Source organism: Pleurodeles waltl, chromosome 6 (assembly GCF_031143425.1).
Source record: "Pleurodeles waltl isolate 20211129_DDA chromosome 6, aPleWal1.hap1.20221129, whole genome shotgun sequence".
Taxonomy (NCBI): Eukaryota; Metazoa; Chordata; class Amphibia; order Caudata; family Salamandridae; genus Pleurodeles; species Pleurodeles waltl.
In genome coordinates this window covers 1,081,244,364-1,081,271,139 of record NC_090445.1, presented here as the reverse complement: position 1 = coordinate 1,081,271,139, position 26,776 = coordinate 1,081,244,364, and the positions used below count along the sequence as shown (strand labels likewise).

The 26,776-nt window shown below is 45.4% G+C and overlaps 1 protein-coding gene across 17 annotated transcripts in view; it reads left to right on the top strand.

The window, feature by feature from the left end:
• Positions 1 to 26,776, top strand: part of UBR4 (ubiquitin protein ligase E3 component n-recognin 4) — a 1,862,787-nt gene that overhangs the window by 788,205 nt on the left and 1,047,806 nt on the right. For all 17 annotated transcript variants that reach the window (XM_069240131.1, XM_069240143.1, XM_069240141.1 and 14 more), the window contains exon 39: positions 11,519 to 11,689. In XM_069240131.1, the coding sequence (XP_069096232.1) occupies positions 11,519 to 11,689 (171 nt within the window). The remainder of the gene's footprint in view (positions 1 to 11,518; positions 11,690 to 26,776) is intronic.

The following is a 26,776-nucleotide window of genomic DNA, read 5'->3' as shown; positions in this document are numbered from 1 at the left end:
CACACAGACTCTCCCCAGAACACAATGTTCTGCTAAAGCAAGAGGTGCAATCTCTATTACTAAAAGAAGCAATAGAAACATTCCAATATCAGAACAGGGGTATATTCACTATATTTCCTCATACCAAAAGAGGATGGTACCGCTCAGTCTCATTCTGGATCTCAGACCTCTAAATCTATATATCCTGTCAAAACATTTTCACATGGTAACTCTGCAGGGCGTAATTCCCCTACTACAAAAACAAGATTACATGACAGCCTTAGAGCTGAAAGATGCTTACTTTCAAATTCCCATACATTCAGCTCATCGCAAATACCTAAGATTTGTAATAGCAGGAAAACACTATCAATTCAAGGTACTTCCCTTCAGCATAACAGCTCCAAGAGTTATCACAAAATGCCTAGCTGTAGTAGCAGCTCACCTAAGAAGACAACATATACATGCCTTTACTTATCTAGATGATTGACTAATAAAATCAAGCAACATTATACAATGCCAGCAACACACTCAATAGATACCCTACACACATTAGGGGTCACAATCAATTACTAAAAATCACATCTTCAACCAGCACAGGTTCAACCTTACATAGGTGCTATTCTCAATACCCAAAAAGCCTTAGCCTACCCAAATGCAGAAAGGATACAGGCTTTTCAAAACCTCATAACTCAAATACAGCCCAAGCAAAGATATACTGTAAGATTTATCATGAACCTATTGGGAATTATGGCATCATGCATAGCAATAGTACCGGATGCAAGACTAAACATGAGAACACTGCAACAGTCTCTCTCTCAACAATGTTCTCAAGCACAGCGTCAGTTACAGGATCTAGTGTTGCTAGACCACTAAACTCTCAAATCTCTACAATGGTGAAATCACAGCAACTTAATAAAAGGGCCGTCATTTCAGGACCCTGTGCCTCAGACCATAACAACAACAGATGTGTCAATGACAGGTTGGGGAGCTCATCCCTTCAACCTAACTATCCAAGGGGAATGGAATTCAACGCAGTAACTTATCAAATAAACCATTTAGAGTTGTTAGCTGTTTCTCACCCTAAAAGTTTTCAACTTCTACTCAGACACAAAGCAGTCTGAATAAAAACAGGCAATATGACAAAAATGTATTATCTCAAGAAACAGAGGAACACATTCATCTCAGTTGTCCCTTCTATCCCAAACAATATAGAAATGGGCAATTCACAGTCAGATTTACTTGCTAGCGGATTACGTCCCAGGGATACACAACCAGCTAGCAGACCAAAACTTGGCACCCAGACACTCACACCCTCTCTCCAAGGGCAATGCTCTATGGATCAACTGGTCAGGGATATTTGCTTACGCTTCCCCCCCTCTCCCATTAATTCCATTTCTGGTCAACAAACTGCGTCACACCTCTCACCATGATATTCATAGCTCCCACATGGGCATGACAGCACTGGTACACAACACTCCTGGATCTGGCAGTAGTACCACATTGCAAACTTCCAAACAGACCAGATCTGTTAACACAGAACAAAGGTCAAATCAGACATCCCAATCCCAGGGGTCTCAAATTAGCAATTTGGCTCCTGAAGTCATAGAATTTGGATATTTACACCTTCCATTAGAATATATGGAAGTTCTAAAGCAAGCGCGCAAACCTACAACTAGACAATGCTATGCTAACAAGTGGAAACGGTTTGTTTACTACTGTCGACCCAAAATTGTAGACCCACTTAAAGCATCAATACAGTATATTGTATGCTACCTGCTTAATTTACAAAAAACAAATGTAGCTTTTTCCTCTATTAAAATTAATCTTACTGCTTTATCAGTGTACTTACAAACCATACAACATACTTCGCTCTTCAGAGTTCCTATCATAAAAGCCTTTATGGAAGGACTTAAACGTATTATTCCACCAACAACCCCACCAGTTCCTCCATTTAATCTCAGTATTGTACTCACAAGATTAATGGGACCACCATTCGAGCCCAGGCATTCATGTGATATTCAATTTCTCACTTGGAAAGTTGCTTTTAGTAGCAATTACTTATTTAAGAAGAGTAAGTGAAATACAAGCATTCACTCTGGAGGAACCATTTTTCCAAGTACATAAACATAAAGTTGTACTTAGGACAAATGCAAATTTTTTGCCAAAAGGGGTTTCACCTTTTCACATTAACCAATCAGTGGAATTGCCAGTCTTCTTCCCACAACAAGACTCGACTGCTGAAAGAGCTCTACCTACTCCTGACCTTAAAAGAGCTCGAATGTACTACGTTGATAAAACAAGAGTTTAGGAAAACGAAACAGTTTTTTGTAGCTTTCCATCAGCCACATAAAGGAAATCCTGTCTCTAAACAAGGATTAGCTAGATGGATTGTAAGATGTATTCAAACATGTTACATTAAAGCAAAAAGACGACTTTTGATAACTCCTAAAGCTCACTAGGAAAAACTGTGCTTCTGTGGCATTTTTAAAACCTACCAATGGCAGACAAATGCAAAGCTGCCACATGGTCCACACCACATACATTTACAAAGCATTACTGTGTGGATGCTTTTTCAAAGCAACAGGCCAATGTTGTTCAAGCTGTACTTGAAATAATATTTCAAACTACTTCAACTCCTACAGGCTAGCCACCGCTTTTTTGGGAGAAGGACTGCTTTTAAGTGTATGCCTAGCATGTGTATCTGCATCTACCCATGCCATTGAACGGAAAATGTCACTTACCCAGTGTACATCTGTTCGTGGCATGTAGTGCTGTAGATTCACATGCACCCTCCCTCCTCCCCAGAAGCCTTTAGTCGTTGCAGTTTTTATTTGTATATTTGTATATATATTTACATTTGCATGGACATAATATTTACTTATTACATTTAGTTGTACATTTACATTCTTTCACTCCATCACTCCTTCATATACCCTTCTGCGGTAAAACAATCTAACAAAGGAGTTGATGCCCATGCGCACTATTACCGAGAGGAGTCACTTGGTCCGGTGACTCAGACTTCTTAGAAGAAAAACAACTTGTAACACTCCTGGCCCAACACTAGATGGCGGAATCTACGCACAGCATGTGAATCTGCAGCACTACATGCCTGAACAGGTGTGCACTGGGTAAGTGACATTTTCCATATATATTTCCTTGAAAAAAACAAAGGTCATATTAATTTCTATGGTTTTTGTACAGTACAAGTTAAGTAGTTCTATTTATAGTTCTTTCAAATAACTATAACTCGTGCCCTTGCCATACAGTTTTCTTTTCAATAATGTTATTGCAAATGTTGCAGAGATATCAAAGATACCATACAAGATGTCATCAATGACATATGTGGTTAATTAGCTGTATAGTTACCTTACAGTGCTAGTTATAGTTTCAGAACCTAATTATAACGTCCCTGCAACCTTTGGGTTTTTTCATCAAATTTCTATGTTTTTTTTTAACATAAAGTAATTTTAATTACTAAACATTAATCCATCCTTTGCCTTGCACAGCCTTTAGCTGTGCATGGGGCGGGGGTTGGGTGCGAGGCCTGGCAAGGCCTTGCAGCCAAGCCCTAATAACCTCCCAACCCCGCGCCATGTATGGCCTTTGGCCGTGCCCAGTACAGATTGGCCACAGGGCCTGTCAGTGGATGTGTGAGTGGGTGCGTGGGTCTGAAAGTAGATGTGAGTCTGAGTGGTTGTGTGAGTGGGTGCTTAAGAATCTGAGTGCATGAATGAGTGAGTGAGTTTGTGGTTTTTCTTAAAAAATCTTGCCATTATTGCAAATATTTTGTGAATAATTTGATGCAGTTAGCGAAAATTTGCAGTTTTTGTGAATATCACTCACTGTGACCCAAAATTATATTAAATCTATAATTTGCCTCTAAAACACACTTATATCACTCCCCTGGGGTCAGGGTACCTTCACCTTGATCTCTTATGACACTCAATTTAAATGTTCACCCCCGGGGACCATGTCCCATAAAATAAAAAGGTGGTCGTAACTTTCTAGTCAGGTTAGTAGAGTTTTGCGAAATTTTCATGGCCAGAGATATACAAATTTTGTTCCCCTTAAATAACCCCTAAACTACTGAATGCATTTACACCAAATAACCAAAAGCATAATCTGCGTCCCAACATGTAGCTTTCTGAAAAATTTGGTATACTTCCATCCAGTGGTTTGAGCTGTGGACGTGTTGACAGTTCCTGTGGAAATGAACATAGGAAACGCAACATCATTTTTTTTTAAGGCCCTCCCCCCCCACCGCCGGTTCCCTTTTCTACGCACCCAAGTTGACAGCTCACCCAAAACTTTCTGTGGGCACAAGAATAACAGTGCCACTTTTATTGAAACATTTTGTGAATATTAGTCAAACAATGGTAAATATATTTCTCTCGTAGGGGATTTCCATGTATAGTCATAAGCACTGAATAGTTCCGCGCGTCTGCGGGGACCCCGGAGCACTGATGTGAAGTATATTCTTAAGTGCAAATACCAGCCCTTTGAAAAAAGGTCTGTCAAACCCCACTTAAGAATAACACTGTGCAGCCTATGTGAACAGCTACACAGGCCAAATTGTTGAAAAGAAAACAGCTGTAGTGTAAATTCATGTTCAAATACCTATTTATTCTAGAAATGTAATAAAAAAATACATTCCCATACTTTATTTACACCTCTCATGAGAATAAAACAATGCAGGTCAGTGTAGCCCATAGGCTGCCATTATACAGAATGTAAATAGAGCTGTGCCTTTAAGAAAGTAAAGTCTTCCTGTATCCCATCATGCACAGCAAAAGGCAGTTGCCTCAGTTCTTTTTTCCGGCTCCTTCTGACAGGACCCTGAAGCATTGAGCTCTACCTCACAAAGCTTTTTTTTGACAGAAGTTCAATTAAAATCTTTTGAATTTCAATTTCACTCGACATTTTTAATATTGAGTGAACATTTGCTAATCTTTTCTGTCAAATTCTGACAGAAATCTAAGGTTTTTCTATTTTAGAAATGCCTTCACTTTTTGATAAATGTCCTTCTTGTGGCAGAAAAAAGGCTAAAACAGATCCACACCGGGTCTGTATAATTTGCCTTCCATCCAGCCACAAACCTGATTCCTGTGACATCTGTAGAACTTTCTCCAGAAGGACTCTTCGTGATAGGGAGAAAATTCGACTTCAAGCAAGAGAGGACAGGAGAAGAAGTGGTCAATCTGCCACAGAGCGAGGAGAAGGTCAGTCTTCTACCAGGGCTCACCCTGTTTCCTCTGCAACTTCTGCCAGACCTGCTCAGAAATGGCATAGGTCTCCGACGACGTCGAGGGAATCGACGTCGAGACCAGAAACGGCACCAACATGCTCGCCGTCGAGGACCGGTTCACCGGCGAGAAAGAAACATCGTTCGACGTCGGCAGCCGTTTCGCCGCCGAGATGGCGTGGACGCTCACCATCGAGAAGGTCTGGGTCGCCGTCGACGCGGCGAGGGCGTTCGTCGTCGAAGATCTGGGTCCGGTTCACCGTCAACGCGGCGAGGACGATCGGCGTCGAAAGAGAGTGCTTGCTGTCGGAGACGGTCGTCATCGAGAGGATCTCAGCGATGAGGGGAATCGACGTCAAGAGGCACCTGCCGTCACCGTACTTCGACGTCGAGGAGTGTGTCGACGTCGAGGCGGCAGTCAAAAAGACCTAGAAGAGTTTATACCACTTCAGAATCCTCGGCCTCACTCATCCTACTTCCAGCTTCGCCGCAGCTCTCTCCTCAACAGCCGCCGTTGTCGCAGGCACCAGTAACACCTACGGTTCCTCTTCCGGCTCCCCCTTCAGTCTGTTCCGAGGACTCCAGCGGAATCCATAAGACATTCCAGACATTCCTCTAGACGTTCATCTTCTTCTCGGCACCATCGTCATGAGTCACGTCCGAGATCTCCACATTCACGTCATAGGCATTCTTCTTCGTCTACACGGGACTACTCTCCAACCCTATCGGACTCACCGTCCCCGAGAGTGTCCCCCATAGATGACGTGAATACATTCCAAGAGGTCCTAGTGCACGGGGCGACCAAACTAAATATCCCGCTGGCGGTACCCGCCCCATCGACCTCAGTGATTTTTGAGACTTTACACCAGAGGACATCTTCAAGACCTTTACTTCCATTGGTCCCGGGTCTTATTGAACCGGCAATGGATATTTTTCTAACACCGCCCACAACGAAATCTGCTCCTTCCAGACTTATTAAAAAGTATCGCCCTCCGGAGCAAGATCCTCTATTTCTAAGGTCGGACCCGGTGCCGGACTCGGTGGTTATAGTAGCGGCAAAAAAAACTACACTCTACATCACCGTCTTCCTCCTCGCCTCCGGACAAGGGGAGCAGAAAGATCGATGCTGCAGGCCAAAAAGTATGCTCTACCGCAGCCATCACAATGAAAGCAGCCAGTGCCACTGCTTTATTAGGAAGATATGATCGGGCCCTTTGGGACTCTGCTGCAGTTTAAAGAGCACCTACCCAAGGACAAAAGGGAAGATTTCTTGGAGGTCGTGGGTGAGGGAGCCATGGTTTCCAACCAGGTAATAAGCGCTGCTGCTGATTCTTCGGTGCTTTCGGCACATAACTACGCTCATGGAGTAGCGCTAAGACGACACTCATGGTTACGATTGACATCTCTCAAACCAGAGGCGCAGCAGAGAATTCAAAATTTACCATTCTCAGGCTCCACTTTGTTCGGCTCTCATTACGAGATGTCAAGAATGAAGTCTGAGCTAGACACTTTAAAAGCGGTAGGCATCGAACGCCCAAAAGAACAGCGAAAAGTATTCCGTCCCTACCAGCGAAGGCTTTTCACCCACAGATATCAGACACCACACTGGATGTCCTCACGTCCCCAGCAACAACCGCAACATCAAAGGGCCTTCTCGACGCAGCGAAAGTCGACAAGGGGTCGTTCCACGCCGCAAACTCCGGCAACTCGCCAGGCTCCCGCGTCTAAGCCCTGAATCTTCGCTTCCCCCTCCTCCGTTATCCACTCCGGTAGGCGGAAGTATCTCAAATCATCTGGACGAGTGGCTACGCATCACATCAGACGCCTGGGTATTGAATATTGTGCGAAATGGTTACGCTCCCAGATTCATCAGTCCTCCTCCATCTGTTCCACCCAAACCAGCCAGCCACCACCTCGAAGCTCTTGAGTTAGAAGTCGCTATTCTATTACAAAAAAGAGCTATAGAACCCGTCCTGATAAACCAACGTGGGAAAGGGATTTATTTGAGGTATTTTCTAGTGCCAAAGAAGGACAAACTAGAGTTTCGCCCCATTCTAGCCCTAAGGACAGCAAACAAGTGGATTCGCAAAGAGAAATTCAGGATGCTATCTTTGCACCAAATTTACCCGCATCTTCGTCAAGGCGATTGGCTTTGCGCGATAGACCTTTGCAACGCTTATTTTCACATTCCGGTGAGCAAGAAACATCCAAAATTCCTAAGGTTCACCGTCGGAAAAAGTCATTACCAATTTGCGGTTCTACCCTTCGGCCTTAAATCAGCGCCGATAACTTTTTCCAAATGCATGGCGGTGGTAGCCGCCCATCTGAGGAAGCATCGAATTTGTCTACCCCTATCTAGACGATTGGCTCATAAAGGCCTCCAACTATCTAGAGGCCCAACAACATTTCAAATGGGCGCAACAGCTGCTACAGAATCTCGGTCTTCAAGTCAATCTTCTGAAGTCCACAGCAACGCCTGTTCAGAGGCTGCATTACTTAGGGGCCATTATAGATACCAATCAAGGAAAGGTGTTTGCTTCGGAGGAACGACGATTATCGTTTCTCCAAAAGTGCAAACAACTAGAGAGAACTCCACAGACCACTGCAAGAGTATTAGCCTCTCTACTGGGCTCGATGGCGTCTTGTATCCACCTCGTTCCCAATGCTCGCCTCCATATGAGACCCTTACAGGAATGCCTGGAGGATCAATGGTGTCAACTGATGTACGATTGGGAGAGCAGAGTCCTTCTTTCTCCCCACACCCTACAGTCCCTCGAGTGGTGGTGTTCACCCAACAATCTCTTGGTGGGGATTCCTTTCCAGCAACAGCCTCCAGCTCAAACCATTGTAACACTCATCACTGCTCGGATGGGGAGCGCACATGGATCATCTTAGAGTCCAAGGCAAGTGGTCACAGAGAGAGAGTCTCTATCATATCAACCTGCTGGAGCTTCGCGCAGTCCATCTTGCGCTCAAGGCCTTCCTACCTTCTCTGAAAACGGAAACTCTCCTCCTCCAGACGGACAACGTGGCCTCCATGTATTACGTAAACAAACAAGGAGGCACCAGGTCCAGGATATTATCCAGAGAGGCTCAGACAATCTGGCATTGGCTGCTAGCCAGGAACCTGTCGCTAGTAGCAACTCACCTGCCGGGCAGCCAGAATGTTCAAGCGGATGCTCTCAGCCGCGTAATGGACGAGAACCACGAATGGGTATTACACGACGACGTCGTTCGTTCCATTTTCGCACAATGGGGTACCCCCTCTATAGACCTATTCGCAACCCCAGAAAACAAAAAATGCAAAAACTTTGCCTCCAGATATTACCATCCAGGGACACTGGGGAATGCCCTGTGGATAACCTGGTCAGGAGCATTTCTTTACGCCTTTCCACTGCTTCCCCTGATAGCGGCAGTCCTCCAGAAGCTATCCAATGCCCAGTCCAAAATGATTCTAATTGCTCCAGAATGGCCACGCCAATGGTGGTTTCCAGACCTTCTTCACCGGTCACTCAAGCCACACATCAGACTGCCTCATCGTCCGGACCTGCTCACGAAGTTCAGAGGGCAGATATCTCATCCCAACCTCTCATCATTGAGTTTGGCAGCATGACTCCTGAGCTAGTGCAATATGGACACTTGAACCTACCTCAGGACTGTATGGAAATCCTAAGAGGCAAAGCGCCCTTCCACACGATCGGCTTATGCATGCAAGTGGAAAAGATTCTGTGTGTGGTGTTTGGACAACAACGTTAACCCGGTATCCTGTAGAGAGGAAACTATCCTGCCATACTTGCTAAGTTTGGCAAAATCGGGTTTACAGTTGTCATCAATAAAAGTGCACTTGGCGGCTCTAACGGCATATAGAAAGAGCCCCTCTCAAACCTCCTTTTTTAGGATCCCTATTATCTATGACTTCCTGGAGGGCTTAAAGGTCTTTCCTCCCATTAGGAGACCTTCTCCTCCATGGGAACTGAATTTTGTCCTATCACGTCTGATGCTACCTCCGTTCGAGCCAATACATAAAGCATCACTTCAACATCTCACGTGGAAAACTGCCTTTCTGGTTGCAATCACATCAGCGCGTAGGGTCAGCGAAATCCAGGCCCTTTGCGCTCAAGAACCCTACACGGTCTTTCATTCTGCGAAAGTAGTGATGAGGACTCATCCAAAATTTTACCAAAAGTCGTTTCCGACTTTCATGTGAACCAAACCATTTCATTACCAACTTTCTTTCAAAATCCAACTACCCCTGCCGAGAGAACTCTGCATTCTCTGGATGTAAAGAGGGTTTTGAAATTTTACTTGGACAGGACAAAATGCTTACGTAAATCACAGCAGCTCTTTGTTAACTATGGCCCAGTTAGAACAGGGTTGGGCACGTCTAAGCAATCATTATCCAGGTGGATTGTTTCATGTATACTGATATGTTATCAGTTAGCGAACAAATCTCTTAGTGGCAGGCCAAAAGCCCATTCTAGTAGAGGGAAGGCAGCTACTGCGGCCTTAATGAGAAATATCCCTTTGGCAGAGATATGCAAGGCAGCCACTTGGAAATCGGTCCATACCTTTACACAGCATTACTGCCTTGATACAGACGCTAGGGCAGATGCGCAGGTTGAACAGGCCTTGCTTAAGAATTTATTTGCATGACTTGTTTTTTGTCAGTATTATTCTGTCTACTCCACCGCGGTTATGGGGATGGGCTTGCTAGTCTATTCAGTGCTTATGACTATACATGGAAATCCCCTACGAGAGAAGGAATGGTTTCTTACCTGTAACTCCAGTTCTCTCGTAGGGGTGTTTCCATGAAAGTTATAAGCAACCCTCCCTCCTCCCCGGTGGAGTTGACATAGGAAAGGTTGCCATAATAGTATCGATGTTGGTACTCCAACGAATGTTTTGTTCCTTCATGTCAGGTTACAAGCCTTCAAAAAGAACTGAGGCAACTGCCTTTTGCTGTGCATGATGGGATACAGGAAGACTTTACTTTCTTAAAGGCACAGCTCTATTTACATTCTGTATAATGGCAGCCTATGGGCTACACTGACCTGCATTGTTTTATTCTCATGAGAGGTGTAAATAAAGTATGGGAATGTATTTTTTATTACATTTCTAGAATAAATAGGTATTTGAACGTGAATTTACACTACAGCTGTTTTCTCTTCAACAATTTGGCCTGTGTAGCTGTTCACATAGGCTGCACGGTGTTATTTTTAAGTGGGTTGTGACAGACCTTTTTTCAAAGGGCTGGTATTTGCACTTAATAATATACTTCACATCAGTGCTCCGGGGTCCCCGCAGACGCGCGGAACTATTCAGTGCTTATGACTATCATGGAAATACCCCTACGAGAGAACTGGAGTTACAGGTAAGAAACCATTCCTTCTGTGGAAATATGGTCCTAACTATAACTAACTACTGGCGACCGCCAGTAGGTGATATATATTTATGTATACAGCGTCTCACAATTTATTCTCTCTCGCCCCGGGAAATGAATGGAGGTAAACCTATGTCAATGCGCTGGAGCTGGTGCATTATGGACACTGGCATCGCCGGACTATGTCCAGTACCCTCTACTAGCCGAACCGAGGCTTTGATGTTTTCTAAATGTAGTCTGATGTCTGGCGATTGTTCTACAGGTGAAGAACCTGCAGATAGATGATCCACTAGAAACGTTGTTACTGCAGTAACTTTTCTTTCTCTTGGACTGGTATCTTTAACAGATCCGCCTGGAACACTGCCTCCTGCCCTTCTGTGGTTCCTGGTTAAATGCCTTAAAAATTTGAGAGGTTGAGCCATTGGAAAACAATGGACCTGTGAGTGAACGTTTTATGAGTTTATATGTACACTGCTGTGATAACATTTATCACTGAGGGTCCACAGTTGCTCATTGAGGAAATAATCAAAACATGTTAATTACTGAATTTTGGCAATCATGGGGAACTGTAGTTACAGGTAAGTAACTATTTTACACTGATCTTACTGTGAGTACTGATAAACTGAACTGATGACTTAGGAGCTTCTAAAGTTTTTAATACTTTACATTCATAGGATAGTAATTACATGAAAAGTAACATACGTTATGTTACAGCAAGTAGCCTAATTACTCATTGTTTTATAATAAAGATAATTAGCTGTGCTTTGAAATCTATTATTTTTAACATTATGAAATTGACCATGCATTTTGATTTATGCCTAAAATTTAATGGTGTGGTGATATATTGTCAGTAACTTTTGATTTACTTTTCTCTTGTTTGTCATGCTCTGATTTTTTTTTTTTTTTTTTTTTTTCAGCCAACCTTTTCTTTTGCTCCTCTACTTCTTGATATGCTGAATTTTCTTATGGATGCAATCCAGCAAAATTTTCAGCAGGCCTCTGCTGTTGGTAGCAGCAGTCGTGCTCAGCATGCCCTGAATGAACTGCACACCTTAGACAAATCTGTGGAGATGACGGAGCAGTTGATGGTATGACCTGGGCTGTGCATTCTAATGATGGTAGAACCTGGTTGTTGGGTAAACTTCATAATAGGGTTTCTTGGCAATGGTACATCTACCAGGTAACCTGGTTGTGGAAGTACAACATACGTGTGCGCTGGTTGGGACCATACAGTAGGGCCTGGTTGTGGGGAATACTGCTTATGGTTGGGCATGTTTGTGGTGAAAAAGCTTAGATAGTGGTTGTTTTGGAGTCCAGTTATTGGTAAGGGCTAGTCTGATTATGTGGTCCATCTGATGGAAAAGTGCAGGATACTGCTCATGTTACGGATAGCATTGTTTTTTTCATAAACCTTTTCTTCATGTTCCTTGTATGCTACTGGTACATTTTATTCAAATAAATCTCTTCCACCAAGATCATTATCTTCCTGTACGTTGCATACCATTCCTTTACCTAGATCTTTCACCTTAAATAGGTCTAGAGAATTCTGTTACTCTCATACCTGAACTGCCAGTTAAAGTATTTTGCCACAGGTTTGGCAACACACTCCTGAATTGCCTGAGTGGTCCCAGCATTCCTGTTGTTAATGTGTTTCACTGTGTTCACTGGTATCCCAGTGGTTATGCTCTCTCCCTTCTAAATTGGTAACTGCACCTTTTTCTTCACCCAATTGGCATAATGTCCTCCCCCCCCCCCCCCCCCCAATATAACTCCCTGGTATATGGTTCCTAGGTACCCAGGGCATTAGGGTACCAGGGGATCCCTATGGGCTGCAGCAGTTATTCTGCCACCCGTAGGGAGCCCATTCAAAGGGTTCTGCAGGCCTGCCACTGCAGTGTGCGTGAAACGAGTGCATGGACTTTTATTCACTACAGGTCACTGCACTATGTTGCTGTAAGTCACCCTATTGGTACGCCCTCTCAGCCAGAGGGCAGGGTGCAGGTACCTGTGTGTGAGGGGACCCCTGCACTATCAGAGGTGTCCCCCAAACTCCAGACCCATTTTCCTGGACTTTTTGAGTGCAGGGACACCATTTTATGCGTGTACTGGACTGAAGTCATTACCTATGTCCAGCTACATAATGGTAGCTCCGAACCTGTGCATGTTTGGTATCAAACATGTCTGAATCATACCCCAATACTGTTGCAAGTATTTGAAGCATGACTCCATGCACTCTGGGCGCTCCTTAGAGGACCCCCAGCATTGCTTCCACCAGTCTTTACAGGGTTTTCTAGGCAACACAAGCTGCTGCCACCCCTCAGACAGGTTTCTGCCCTCCTGCTGCTTGATCTGATCAAGCCCAGGAAGGCAGAACAAAGGATTTCGTTTGGGAGAGGAAGGTAACACCCTCTCCTGTTTGGAAATAGATGTGGCTGGCGTGGGAGTGGTACCCTCCCAAGCCACTGGTATGCTTTGAAGGGCACATTTGGTGCCCTCTGTGCATAAACCATTCCACACCAAGTTCAGGGACCCCCAGTCCACGCATAAAATGGTGTCCCCACACTCACCAAGTCCATGAAAATGACACTGGAGTTTATGGGGGCACCTCTGCTCGTGCAGGGGTGCCCTCACACACAGGCACTTGCTCCCTGTCCTCTGGGCTAGGAGGGCTTGCCATAGGGGGACTTATAGTGACCTGGTGCAAGACCTATGGTGAGAAAGGTTGTATGCACCCTTTCACGCAGGTTGCAATGGCAGGCCTGCAGAACACTTTGCTTGGGCTCCCCATGCAGCCCATGGGTGGCATATTACGTGCTGCAGCCCATGGGGATCCCTTGTTACCCCAATGCCCTGGATACCTGGGTACCATATACTAGGGACTTACAAATGTGGGGTGAAAATGGGTACAAGTTACCAAGTTAGAAGGGAGAGAGCATAATCACTAGATCCTGGTTAGCAGGATCCAAGTGGATACAGTCAAACACACTGACAATCAGGCAAAAAGTGGATGTTACCATGCTAAAAAGAGGCTACTTTCCTACGCACTCTCTCCACCCCTGTCTCCCTCTCTCTGTCTCAGACTCGTTCTGCCTAGAGCGGAGCTAAGGACTCTTGTATGCCTTCTCACCTTTCTGATGCCCAGAGTTCTAAAGATGATCAGTAACAACCGGGCCCAAGTCATTCTAGTGGTTTGTAATTGGGCCAGGAAGATGTGGTACCCAGAGCTTCTGGACATGAGTATCTGCTATCCGATCAGGCTGCTGGTTCAAGATGATCTTATGTCTTAGCAGCAGAGCATGGTCTTGCTCCCTGGGCACACATGTCTACACCTCAGTGCATGGAGATTGATCAGCAAAATGTTGACCACCTTCAGTCTCCCTCTTGAAGAAGTGGCTGTTATTCTAACGGACAGGCGTCCATCTACTGAAATCATTGCTGGCATAAGTTTGCGTCCTCGTGTAAGTCCTGCAAAAAGAACAGTTGGTGGTGGTTTCCTGTCCAGGGAGGGCCTGTCAGTTCGGGCTGGACTGCTCCCCTGGGGAGCAGGGTAAGAGTTGATTTGCATATGGCTGGGTCCAAACATGGGTGGCATGGTGGACAAAAAAAATGGATTGGGATGCAGCCCAGAGTGACTACCAATGACTGTGATTAATTCAAGCATTCTATCCATCACCTTGTTGTTTTTGCTGGTATAAGTCCCGCTGTACAGATACATTACTACCAATGTTATTAGATGAGTTGCTTTTTCAGTTTTAGCCCACTAAGGATGCACTGTGGGACAAGTTTGTGGTCTGATGTGGCACCCGCAATACGGACCTGATAGTGGCCCAGCAAGGACTTGCCATGGACCTTATTAAAGCTACTTCGTTGGCCCTTTTGGCCTCTTTATGTTCTCCAGGGCTTTGTCAGGTGAGCCAATAAACAGATCCAGCATCTTGGCAGGTACTACTTTGATATGTATTCACAAGGTGCGATATCTACAGTCTGAAATACACATAAGAGTTGCTTACCTTTGGTAACAGTCTCCTTCTAATGGATTCTCAATCTAACTACAGATTCTTCATGGCCTTCCCACCTCCCTGTTGCGTGAGCTCCAGGTATTAAAAAGGCCCTGATTTAGATATCTGCATACACTCATGTCGGATTGCTACTTAAGTTTCAAATTCCTAAAGCGTAGGCAGAGTCCAGAAGGAAACTAATATCAGTGTGCAAGGGCTCCACTTATGTGACTCCTGTCTCACTTCCAGGGCAGGACGGGGTATGAATAGGTGAGGAATCTGCTGCTAGAGTATCCTGCAAAAACAGCTCTACCAAAGGTTGCTAACTTGTTCACCTGATAGACATCTAGCCACGGATTCCTTACCTTAAAATTCTCCCCACATGCCAGACTGGATCTGGAAACTTTTCTAGCAGTACCTCTGCGCATCGAAAGATGGTGTCATATTGCTCTGTAGCTGCATTGTCCACCAGATGTGACGTCGAAAGATCTCCTCTCCCGCGCACAGATGTCAGTCCTTTTCCACGCTACAGTGCAGGTCTGGAGTTCCTAAGGGCCTGTCTCGACAAAAATCTATTTGTCGAAGGAACAGTGTGCCCCCTTTATCCAGTATTGGATCTTTCATAAATTCACATGCTTGAATCATCCCCGTCGTTGAAGTGGGAGTCCCACAGTACATAAAATAGCAATAAATAATAAAAAAAATTTTTTGCCATAGGCTATAATGGAGCCAGCACTTGCTCACATAGCCTATCCATGTCCTTTTGTGAAAAGACCCAAACCTGCCTGCTGTCCAATCAGGCAGCAGCACCCTCTAGAACCTTCTCCAGAGAAGCTCCCTTCCTCAGATTTTCTACCGCACATCGTGTGAAGGGAGTCTCCCTGAGCTCTGCTCAGTTTTTTCCTCTACTTTAGAAATTTTCTCTCAAAAGAGTTGGAAATAATGTCAGATTCTTCTAGAAAAGGCCTTTTCCGCCCTTGCAAGACCTGTGGTAAGAAAAGGCTCCATGTGGATGACCCACATAAAGACTGTTTGTACTGTCTCTACCCACAACATCAGGTTAAGGACTGCAAAATATGTCGCACCTTCTCCACAAAGACCCTCAGACACCGGGAGGGCAGGCTTCTGACATGGTTACAGGCCAAATCCTGTACTTCAGGTGAGGAGAGTGGGTCAGAGAGGCCACATAAAAGGTCCATATCTGAGGACCTAGGCCACATAGAAAAATCCAGGAAGAGGCAGAAATCTCATCATGGGAAGGGCTTACAGACTTCAGTCTCCTCTGAGCCTTCCACTCCTCTTCAAAGGAAGGAGTCCTACCATCTATCTCCTTCTTCAGAGCCTTCCACTTCTGGAAAAATGACTCTAAAAATTCAATCGACGACGACAACACCGTCGACGACCGTGACAACGGTATCTACATCTACCGTCTCCACTTCATCGTCGACGAGACTGTCGTCAGCGTCGACGACCTTAACATAGACGGTAAGGGATCCTATCCCCTCTCTCAAGACTCCATCTGCACCGTCGACGACTGCCCCGTCGACTATAACTTCAGCGACGCCATTCTCATCGGCGCTTTCGCCATCGACGGGGACACAGTCAAAGAAACTACCGTCGACGACACTACCGTCGACGACACTACCGTCGACGACACTACCGTCGACGACACTACCGTCGACGACACTACCGTCGACGACACTACCGTCGACGACACTACCGTCGACGACACTACCGTCGACGACACTACCGTCGACTACACTACCGTCGACTACACTACCATCGTCGGCTACACCACCGTCGACTACACTACCATCGTCGGCTACACCACCGTCAACGGAAAAATCTGTACCATCCACGGCTGCATCAACTTTCACGCCATCGACAGCAGTGGTGCCTAGTAGACAGGTTGATGCTACTCCTACCTCTTCCAGGTCTCCAGATCTCCGAGCCATGGTCAGCATCAGAAATCTACCTGCACAGGACATTTATCCAACCGACACATCAAACAAGGTGTCGGCTTTACTACCCAGTCATCTTCTTGACTGGGAGGAATCGGACGAAGGTCCTTTCGGAGATGCGCATAGCCCTTCGCAGCTCCATGTCAATACCAAGATGACGATGAAGAGGATGAGTATGAACAGTATCAACCATACCACTCTCATCAGGAGCAATACTACGAAACACAAGAGCCTCAACACAGAGATACCGTGCAAATGCCTTCCTCCTTAATCCAGGATTTACAATCCATGCTTCAGGATTATAGGAGAAGGTTCCCAGCGGAAGATCAACCACCGGCGCCGGTCTCTACGGAGACGCCAGTTAATGCTCCTCCTCCTCCAGCTACCCCAAGATCAACATCACACTCGGTGTTAGCTGTACCCCCCAGAGATGAAGGTTCTACTTCAGGGGAAGAAGAAGAACAAGAAGAAGGAGAAATTTCCACTCCACAACATCCTACTGAAGGATGGGATGATTACTTGGCCCCCACTCCTTCTCCACCACCTCCTCGCCCCTCTGATTCTCCGCCCGAAGACATAGATGGTTTCCATAATCTTATGGACAGAGCCGCAGTACGTTTCCACCTCCCAACATCTGTCTCCCAATCGGAATGTTTCCTACATGATTTCAAGGAGCAATCACGGAAGTCGGTACAGTCCATTCTGATTATTTATTACATATGGAGTGAGGGCACAAAAATTATGTGGAATACGGCTATGGTTCCTCCAGTTCCACAAAAACTGGATAAAAAATACAAGGCAACCCAAGATTCTCCGGCATGCCTTACTGGCCATCCAAAGCCTGACTCGGTCATCTCACAGGCTGCTCAAAGACGCTCCAAAAATCCAGCAACGCCTATCTCCACTCCTCCAGACAAGGGCAAGAGATTCTCCTCCATGTCTGCAATCACTGTCAGGGCAGCAAATTCATTAGCAATTTTAGGCCGATATGACTGCCAAATGTGGTCTGACATGCAACCTTTCCAGGACCTCATCCCGGAAAATAAACAAGAAGAGGCACGAAAGATCCTACAGGAAGGGGAGCGTGCGTCGGAAGAGATTATTGACTGCGCTCTGGACATAGCCTCGACTGGTTTCCGCCAACTAGCGGGTGCCGCTGTCTTACGACCACAAGGTTGGCTTAAGGCCACATCTTTTAGACCAGAAGTACAGTCCTGAATTCTAGACATGCCTTACGATGGGGAATCTTTGTTTGGCAAACATGTGGATGACGCACTTCAAGCCATTAAGACGGACACAGACACTGCCAAGTCCCTGGGTACCCTGCAGTACCGGAAGCAGCCCTTTCGAGGGGCTAGAGGGAGAGGTTTCACCTCATTTCGAGGTTCCTTCCATAGACCATACCAGCAATCCCAGTACAGGCCTTCATACCACCAGCAGTACAGGCAATCATCGACTGCCTCCTATACCAGACAAGGAGGTAAACGAAGACAGGGTTCACAATCCAGAGATCAAACCAGAAAATAATGATCTTCTACAGGCACCAGCTGTGCTCCCCCAATGCCCGCAACATCAGCAAATAGGAGCAAACATTTCCAACTTCATCCAAGAGTGGAAGAATATAACATCAGACAAATGGGTGCTGGATATAGTGACAAGAGGTCATACCCTGGAATCCACACACAAGCCACCGCCTGACCCACCAACATCGGGCAGCTCTCTCCACCTTCGTCTGCTTCAAGCGGAAGTCTTCAGCCTTCTGGCCAAAGGGGCTATAGAGACAGTTCCTCTGCAACAACGGGGTCTCGGATTCTACTCCCGGTTTTTTCTCATAAAGAAGAAGTCAGGAGAGTGGCGTCCTATACTAGACCTCGGGAAACTCAACAAGTTCCTTCGGAAACAATCCTTCAGGATGATCACACTGTCAGATATTTTGCACCTCTTGAATCCTGGAGATTTTATGACCACTTTAGATCTCCAGGACGCCTACTTCCACGTTCCAATACACCAAAAGCATCGCAAATATCTCCGTTTTACAGTAGCCGGTGCCCATTATCAATTCAGAGTCCTACCATTTGGCCTCAGATCAGCTCCGAGAATCTTCACGAAATGCCTTGCCCCAGTCGCAGCCTCCCTCAGAAGCAAGGGTTTCCAGGTGTTCCCTTACCTGGATGACTGGCTCATAAAAGCTCCGTCATCTCTACTAGCCTCAAAAGCTGCAGACGCCTGCCTAAAACTATTCAACAGTTTGGGTCTAACAGTGAACCTACAGAAGTCAGTCGTGTTTCCCGCACGCAGGAGAGTTTTCCTGGGAGCAGAATTAGACACTATCCAAAACAAGGCATATCTTACCCTAGCAAGGCAGCAGAAGCTGAGCCAATTGGCTGTCACAATCTCCGCAAGAAAGTTCGTTTCAGTATGACTATTCAAATCGCTTCTGGGCATGATTTCATCAGCCATAGTCCTAGTACCGCTGGCAAGACTCAAAATGAGGCCGCTGCAAGAAGAACTACAGCTTCAATGGACCCAGTCACAAGGATCCTTCGACGACGTAATAACTATCACACCAAAGATTCGGCAGGCGTTAGAATGGTGGTCTCACATCAACCACCTCTCCCACGGTCTAACTTTTCTGGCACCAATAGCAGATTTCGTTATCACCACGGACGCCTCCTTGGAAGGATGGGGAGGCCACTTACAGGACATGCGCATTCAAGGCAGATGGTCCAAGCTCCAAAAAGAGATGCACATAAATCTGTTAGAGCTGAAAGCGATTCATCTTACGCTCAAAGCTTTTCTGCCGCGCATCGCAGGATCATCAGTGTTAGTCAGAACAGACAACACAACAAGCATGTTCTACATCAACAAGCAGGGAGGAACAAGATCCCTCTCCCTCTCAAGAGAAGCTCAGTCTCTCTGGAACTGGCTCACACTGAACAACGTCCGCCTCAGGGCAGAGCACCTGGCGGGGGTCAACAATACTCTAGCGGACTCTCTCAGCAGGACAGATGACAACTGTCACGAATGGGAACTCAACCAGACCATACTCGAGGACATTTTCCAACGATGGGGTCGGCCAATCCTAGACTTGTTCGCCACCAATCTGAACGCCAAATGCCAGTTTTACGCCAGTCGATGCCCACTCACTCCCGGGGTCGTGGGGAAATGCTCTTTTGATAAGATGGTCTGGGATCTTTGCATACGCTTTTCCCCCCATTCCACTGATTCCCAGGCTCCTCAGGAAAATGAAGACCGAATGCTGCAAGATCATTTTCATAGCCCCCAAGTGGCTGAGGCAGTACTGGTACACGGAGCTCCTCCTCCGGTCTGTAGCCAATCCAATCCGTCTCCCTTGCAACCACAATCTTCTAACAAAGAATCCGGGTCTCATCTTACATCCCGACCCAACTTCACTGCACTTGCATGCTTGGCTCCTGAGTACAGAGAGTTCCAAGATATGAATATCGATCAAGAATGTAGGCTCATATTATCTAAAGCATGAGCAGAGAGCACGAACAAGACATACAAACTAAAATGGAAGAGATTCTGTGTTTGGTGTTCTCAGAACAATTTTCACCCATTTCAAATTAATCCTGAGCAAATTCTTCCTTACCTGCTCTCCCTTTCCAAAGCTGGTCTTTCCTATGCATCAGTCAAGATTCACCTAGCAGCTATAGCCTCTTACAGACGATAGGCTAACATGCCGTCTATTGGTTCAACCAGAGTTATCAAACAGTTTATGAAAGGGCTGTTCTGCACCTTTCCTCCGGTACGCTTACCTCCGCCGGAGTGACATCTTAATATTGTTCTCTCCCAACTCATGAAAGCTCCTTTTTAACCCATCCATAGGGCTGAACTCAAGTATATCACCTGGAAAGTGTCAACCTTACTCGCTCTCACCTCTACCAGGAGAGTCAGTGATATACAGGCGTTCACTACTAAAGAACCCTTTTTAGTTTTGAGGATTTCGTTATGCTCCGAACCAATCCCAAATATATTCCCAAAGTTCCATCTTCGTTCCACCTCAATGAACCCGTTATTCTACAAACCTTTTTTCCAAACCCTACTACGATAGCAGAGAGAACTCTCCATTCTTTGGACATCAAACTATGCCTAAAATTTTACCTAAAGTACCAAGCACATCAGAAAATCAGACCAACTCCTAGTATTTTATTCTCTGGGACGTCAGGGAACAGGAGTAACCAAGGCCACTATAGCCCGATGGATTTCTATAACAATCCAATTTTGCCACACCAAGGCAGGAAAATCCTTGACTAGGCGTCCGAGAGCCCACTCCACAAGAGCAGTCTCCACATCGGCTGCTTTGTTTCAAGGTATTGCCCTTGAGAAAATTTGCCAGGCTGCGACATGGAAAACTACGCACTCTTTTACGCAGCACTATTGTCTGGAGTCATCACAAAGAACAGACTCTCTAGTAGGGCAAGCTGTGTTACGCCATCTCTTTCATTAAGGTGAGACCTTTTCCTTAGTTATAGTCATATGGATGGAGATGCAAATAACCAAGTTTCTATTATGTTTCCATGTGAATACTTAAGGTGTATGTAGTTATTTATGGATATGTATGAGTTTACTTTGATTGTTATTATTATTATTATTATTGATATCTCAGACAGAGGGTCTTCATGCTCGCACCCTCCACCCACGCTGGATACAATGTTTATCAACCATACTGCTGTCTATTCAGATTCAAGCATGTGAATTTATGAAAGATCCAATACTGGATAAGAAAACAAGTTACTTACCTGTAACTACAGTTATCCAGTATTGTTATCTTTCATAAATTCACATGCGACCCACCCTCCTCCCCTTTGATGCTCGAATTTCCTCTCAGGTTTTAATCTTTCACTCTTGTGCTGGAAAATCTGAGGAAGGGAGCTTCTCTGGAGAAGGTTCTAGAGGGTGCTGGTGCCTGATTGGACAGCAGGCAGGTTTGGGTCTTTTCACAAAAGGACATGGATAGGCCATGTGAGCAAGTGCTGGCTCCATTATAGCCTATGGCAAAAAAAAATTATTTATTATTTATTGCTATTTTATGTACCGTGGGACTCCCACTTCGACGGGGATGATTCAAGCATATGAATTTATGAAAGATACCAATACTGGATAACTGTAGTTACAGGTAAGTAACTTGTTTTCTTTTTCCTCATGTCCTCAAGCTTGAAACCATGTGGACCCTGTGGCAGGCAGATGTTGGCCATGGAGCTTTATATTGTTTGTATGTGGTCCATCAAGGAACATCATGATTCTGAGCATTGCAGCTCCTGCCTTCGCCTGTACCCAAAGGTGTTGTGGGAACAGCATAGGAAGATCCTGTCGGCAAGTCTGGTTAATGCCTCACATCGTTGTCAGTCTTGCTCTAGGTCCAGAGAGCGTTTGTAAGTTTGTTCCAGAAGACTTTCCCACAAGTCTCCCTGGAGCCAGGACAACTCTGACCCTGAAACAGGATTACTATAATACCATCTTTGGGTCCCCACCTTCCTCTGGAGCGCTTTCGAAGCCTCAAGGAAGTGAGAGGTATCCTACCTGACTCCATACTGGCAAGTTCTCTCTCAGCATCAGATAGGCCCTCTAGATAGTATAATCTGATCCGTAACGGCTCTGGTGCATAGAAGTTTGATCAGCTGACATCGGCCAAACCGATAACCCTCTCTGATGCTAAGATGGTGCTGGGTGTAGTGCCAGTGGTGCCGCTCCATTCGGACACCTTCCCTCCTAAACAATCCCTTGCAGTTTTTCCTCCTGTGGAACAGGCTTTTGGAGGTGAAGGAGAGGAGCTGGAGTTTTGCAACCCTATGAACTAGACTGTCCAGCCTCTCCTCTAGAGGGTAGTTGGGTGACTGAGCTGTGTGAGGCTTGTGGCCTTGAGTCCATGCCAGTTTCAAACCAAACCCAACCCCCCCACCCCCCAAGCGACACAGATGAGATTGTCCTTCGCTTAGTTGAGGAAGAGGGCAGCTGAGGTCTTAGATATGCAGATCCCCTCTGTGGAGTTGACCATTGACCCCTTGCTCACATTGCTTCACCAGGGCCAAACAAGAATGAACCTGTGCTCCCGTATAGCGAAGTACTCTGTGATCTGGCTTGTCTTTTCCAGTACCGGACTCAGAAGTTTTGTGGTACTGGTTACTACGACCTCTTCTGACCCCAGCATCCTCCCTAATATTCCTCCAGACAGGGAGTCAAGAGGGCTGGAAACTTGTGGATGAAACTTTTTCTCCTCAGCCAGCTCGGCCCAGTGGTTGATAAACACTACTTGTATTCTGTGCTGCTTTTACCACACATTGTGGATTTGGTGGCACACTTGCTACTTCCGCTTCTGGAGATGACCCAGAGTGACTGCGCCAGATTCTCCAGGATGGGTGCGAGGCAGCTAGGTTTGTAATATGTGTTATGGATACCACAAACTCAGTTGGCCGTGCCATTGCTCATTCTGTAGTGCTGCGCCGTTATGCCTGACTACACCACTCTGGCTTTTCAGAGGCTCTGATATACCTTGTAAGACATGTCCTTCGATGGCGCCCGCCTCTTTGGCACATATGCCAATGCTGCATTGCAACGCTTTAGGGATAGCAGGAGTAGGAAAGAGTCTTATACAGGGAGTGCAGAATTATTAGGCAAGTTGTATTTTTGAGGATTAATTTTATTATTGAACAACAACCATGTTCTCAATGAACCCAAAAAACTCATTAATATCAAAGCTGAATATTTTTGGAAGTAGTTTTTAGTTTGTTTTTAGTTTTAGCTATGTTAGGGGGATATCTGTGTGTGCAGGTGACTATTACTGCGCATAATTATTAGGCAACTTAACAAAAAAAAATATATACCCATTTCAATTATTTATTATTACCAGTGAAACCAATATAACATCTCAACATTCACAAATATACATTTCTGACATTCAAAAACAAAACAAAAACAAATCAGTGACCAATATAGCCACCTTTCTTTGCAAGGACACTCAAAAGCCTGCCATACATGGATTCTGTCAGTGTTTTGATCTGTTCACCATCAACATTGCGTGCAGCAGCAACCACAGCCTCCCAGACATGTTCAGAGAGGTGTACTGTTTTCCCTCCTTGTAAATCTCACATTTGATGATGGACCACAGGTTCTCAATGGGGTTCAGATCAGGTGAACAAGGAGGCCATGTCATTAGATTTCCTTCTTTTATACCCTTTCTTGCCAGCCACGCTGTGGAGTACTTGGACGCGTGTGATGGAGCATTGTCCTGCATGAAAATCATGTTTTTCTTGAAGGATGCAGACTTCTTCCTGTACCACTGCTTGAAGAAGGTGTCTTCCAGGAACTGGCAGTAGGACTGGAAGTTGAGCTTGACTCCATCCTCAACCCGAAAAGGCCCCACAAGCTCATCTTTGATGATACCAGCCCAAACCAGTACTCCACCTCCACCTTGCTGGCGTCTGAGTCGGACTGGAGCTCTCTGCCCTTTACCATTCCAGCCACGGGCCCATCCATCTGGACCATCAAGACTCACTCTCATTTCATCAGTCCATAAAACCTTAGAAAAATCAGTCTTGCGATATTTCTTGGCCCAGTCTTGACGTTTCAGCTTGTGTGTCTTGTTCAGTGGTGGTCGTCTTTCAGCCTTTCTTACCTTGGCCATGTCTCTGAGTATTGCACACCTTGTGCTTTTGGGCACTCCAGTGATGTTGCAGCTCTGAAATATGGCCAAACTGGTGGCAAGTGGCATCGTGGCAGCTGCACGCTTGACTTTTCTCAGTTCATGGGCAGTTATTTTGCGCCTTGGTTTTTCCACACGCTTCTTGCGACCCTGTTGACTATTTTGAATGAAACGCTTGATTGTTCGATGATCACGCTTCAGAAGCTTTGCAATTTTAAGAGTGCTGCATCCCTCTGCAAGATATCTCACTATTTTTGACTTTTCTGAGCCTGTCAAGTCCTTCTTTTGACCCATTTTGCCAAAGGAAAGGAAGTTGCCTAATAATTATGCACACCTGATATAGGGTGTTGATGTCATTAGACCACACCCCTTCTCATTACAGAGATGCACATCACCTAATATGCTTAATTGGTAGTAGGCTTTCGAGCCTATACAGCTTGGAGTAAGACAACATGCATAAAGAGGATGATGTGGTCAAAATACTCATTTGCCTAATAATTCTGCACTCCCTGTATATGTTTTTTTTTGTATGTTTACAGATGGACACATTCCTGAGTGGAGCCCTATACTTCCTGTTGAGTCCAAGTTTCAGCTCCCTTTTTAACTTCAGTTATTAACCATTCCACCTACTGGTGGCACCTGATGCGGTGTTCCTGCCTTTTGCAGGTATTTTTATTTGTTATTAAGGCTGTTAATGACAGCTTTTCGTTGTTGCTATCTGGGAGGTATACTCTTTGTGGCCCTAAGTGGGGTTAGCACTTGTTGAAACGTTTTTTTTCTTTCTCTGTAGACTGGCTTCATACTCAAGAGATAGATACCAGTATGGTATGATCCATGCTCTGTGTAGAGCATCTTTTGTTTACATTATAGGCGTTACTAGATATATTCATGGTAACTTTTCGTATCCCTTACAGAGGACTTTTGTGCATGACCTACCGCTTGCAAGAGTGCCTGTTTATGGTGGTTGTATTGTTTTTCCTTCCTTTTAATATTGGAGCATCACCTGTGCTTCTCTTTCTAGTGTTGTTTTTGTTACGAGACTTACTTTCCTGTGTGAAGTGCTGCAAGTGCTACCGCCATCCCACATCCATGCGTCGTTGCTCTCCTTCAGCGAGCTATCCTTGCTATTCCTCAGCAGCATGGGCTCTTGCTGCTGGCATCTCTGCCACTAGTGGTACACAGGGTGCAAATTCCTTCCTTTGTCTGTGCAAGTCATACTCACTGCATTCTTCTCATGTGCTGTCGGTCTTGCTGTCCTTACACTGCTTCTTCTCAGCAAGGAGATGTTATACTTATCGCTTAGAGGTAAGGTATTGTACCTTGGCTGCTACAGGCTCCTCTTAAGCAAGAGGCCACACACCATCCAGGACTTCCAGATTTCTACATATTTATTCTTATGACGCCGCCATGTGGCCATCTTCTGTGTTAATGGCTATCTTATATCATATCTGTTTTTTATGCATGTTTTGTAAACATTATGGTTCTGACATTTTTGGAATTTGTCTAAGGGATAAACCAATCTCATTACGAACACAGTTTCCCTGGTCGGATCCTTTCACTCTATTTTTCAGGGTGTCCTAATATTTCTACCCCTCTGGGGATTGTGATAACGCTTCTGCATTATTATTAAGGTTCCTTAATTCATAAGGAAATATCCCCTTTTGCTATGTACTAGTCTCCCTTTGGATGCTGCATTGGTATAATGAAGGCAGTAGACGATTTTTGTCTTACACCTTCGGTGCTTTTAATGCCTCCTATTTACAAAAATAAGGAATTGTTGCTCTTTTATAGGCTGCAACTCTTTTCATTGATTCAGCTTTTACTACATTGTTTTCAGTTTGCAGACGTCCACTTTGTGGGGCTTTGTCCCTAGCGAAGAATGTATATCTGATAGAGACTTCTAGTTGCAGATTCCTTATCTTAGAATTTCCCCCCTGTCGTCCGAATGGATCTGGAGATTTTTCTTCGAGCAGTACCCCTGCACGCCGTGGTTGCCGAGATGACGTCGCAGTCGTATATAGGTGCCACCCTGGCACGCTGTCAGTGCTTTTCTTTCCACGGCAGCTATGCACAGATCCGGAGAAGAGCTACTGCAGTCATTTTTTTACTAACTGCAACACTTTTGTTGTTTGACAAGTTTGGGATGCGTCGAAGGATGTCCCGTAAGACTGGATTCAAGCCATGCGACTCATTCGGTGACGGATCTGCACCTTGTGTGCCTCTGGTATCTAGAGTGCGATCATGACCCGAAGTCATGTTCTGAGTGTTGAGCCATGAACCCGAAGGCTTTGAAGGAGCCGTCCCTAAAGCTTATGGTAGCCCGGCACTCAACTCTGCGTCTTTTCTGGTCTTGTTCTAGAGAAAGGTCAGGAGACTGGTCATGGAGTCATCTCCACTCTTCGTTGTCCAAGTCATCTGGACACTCTGGTCACAAGAAGTCAGAGAAGGCCAAATGTTCTTTGACTTTTTCCCGTCGCTCAGACAACGCGGGGAGAGCATCAACGCTCTAGGCCTCTGTGCACAAAGCATCTGTCTGGGGCCGCACCTCACAGA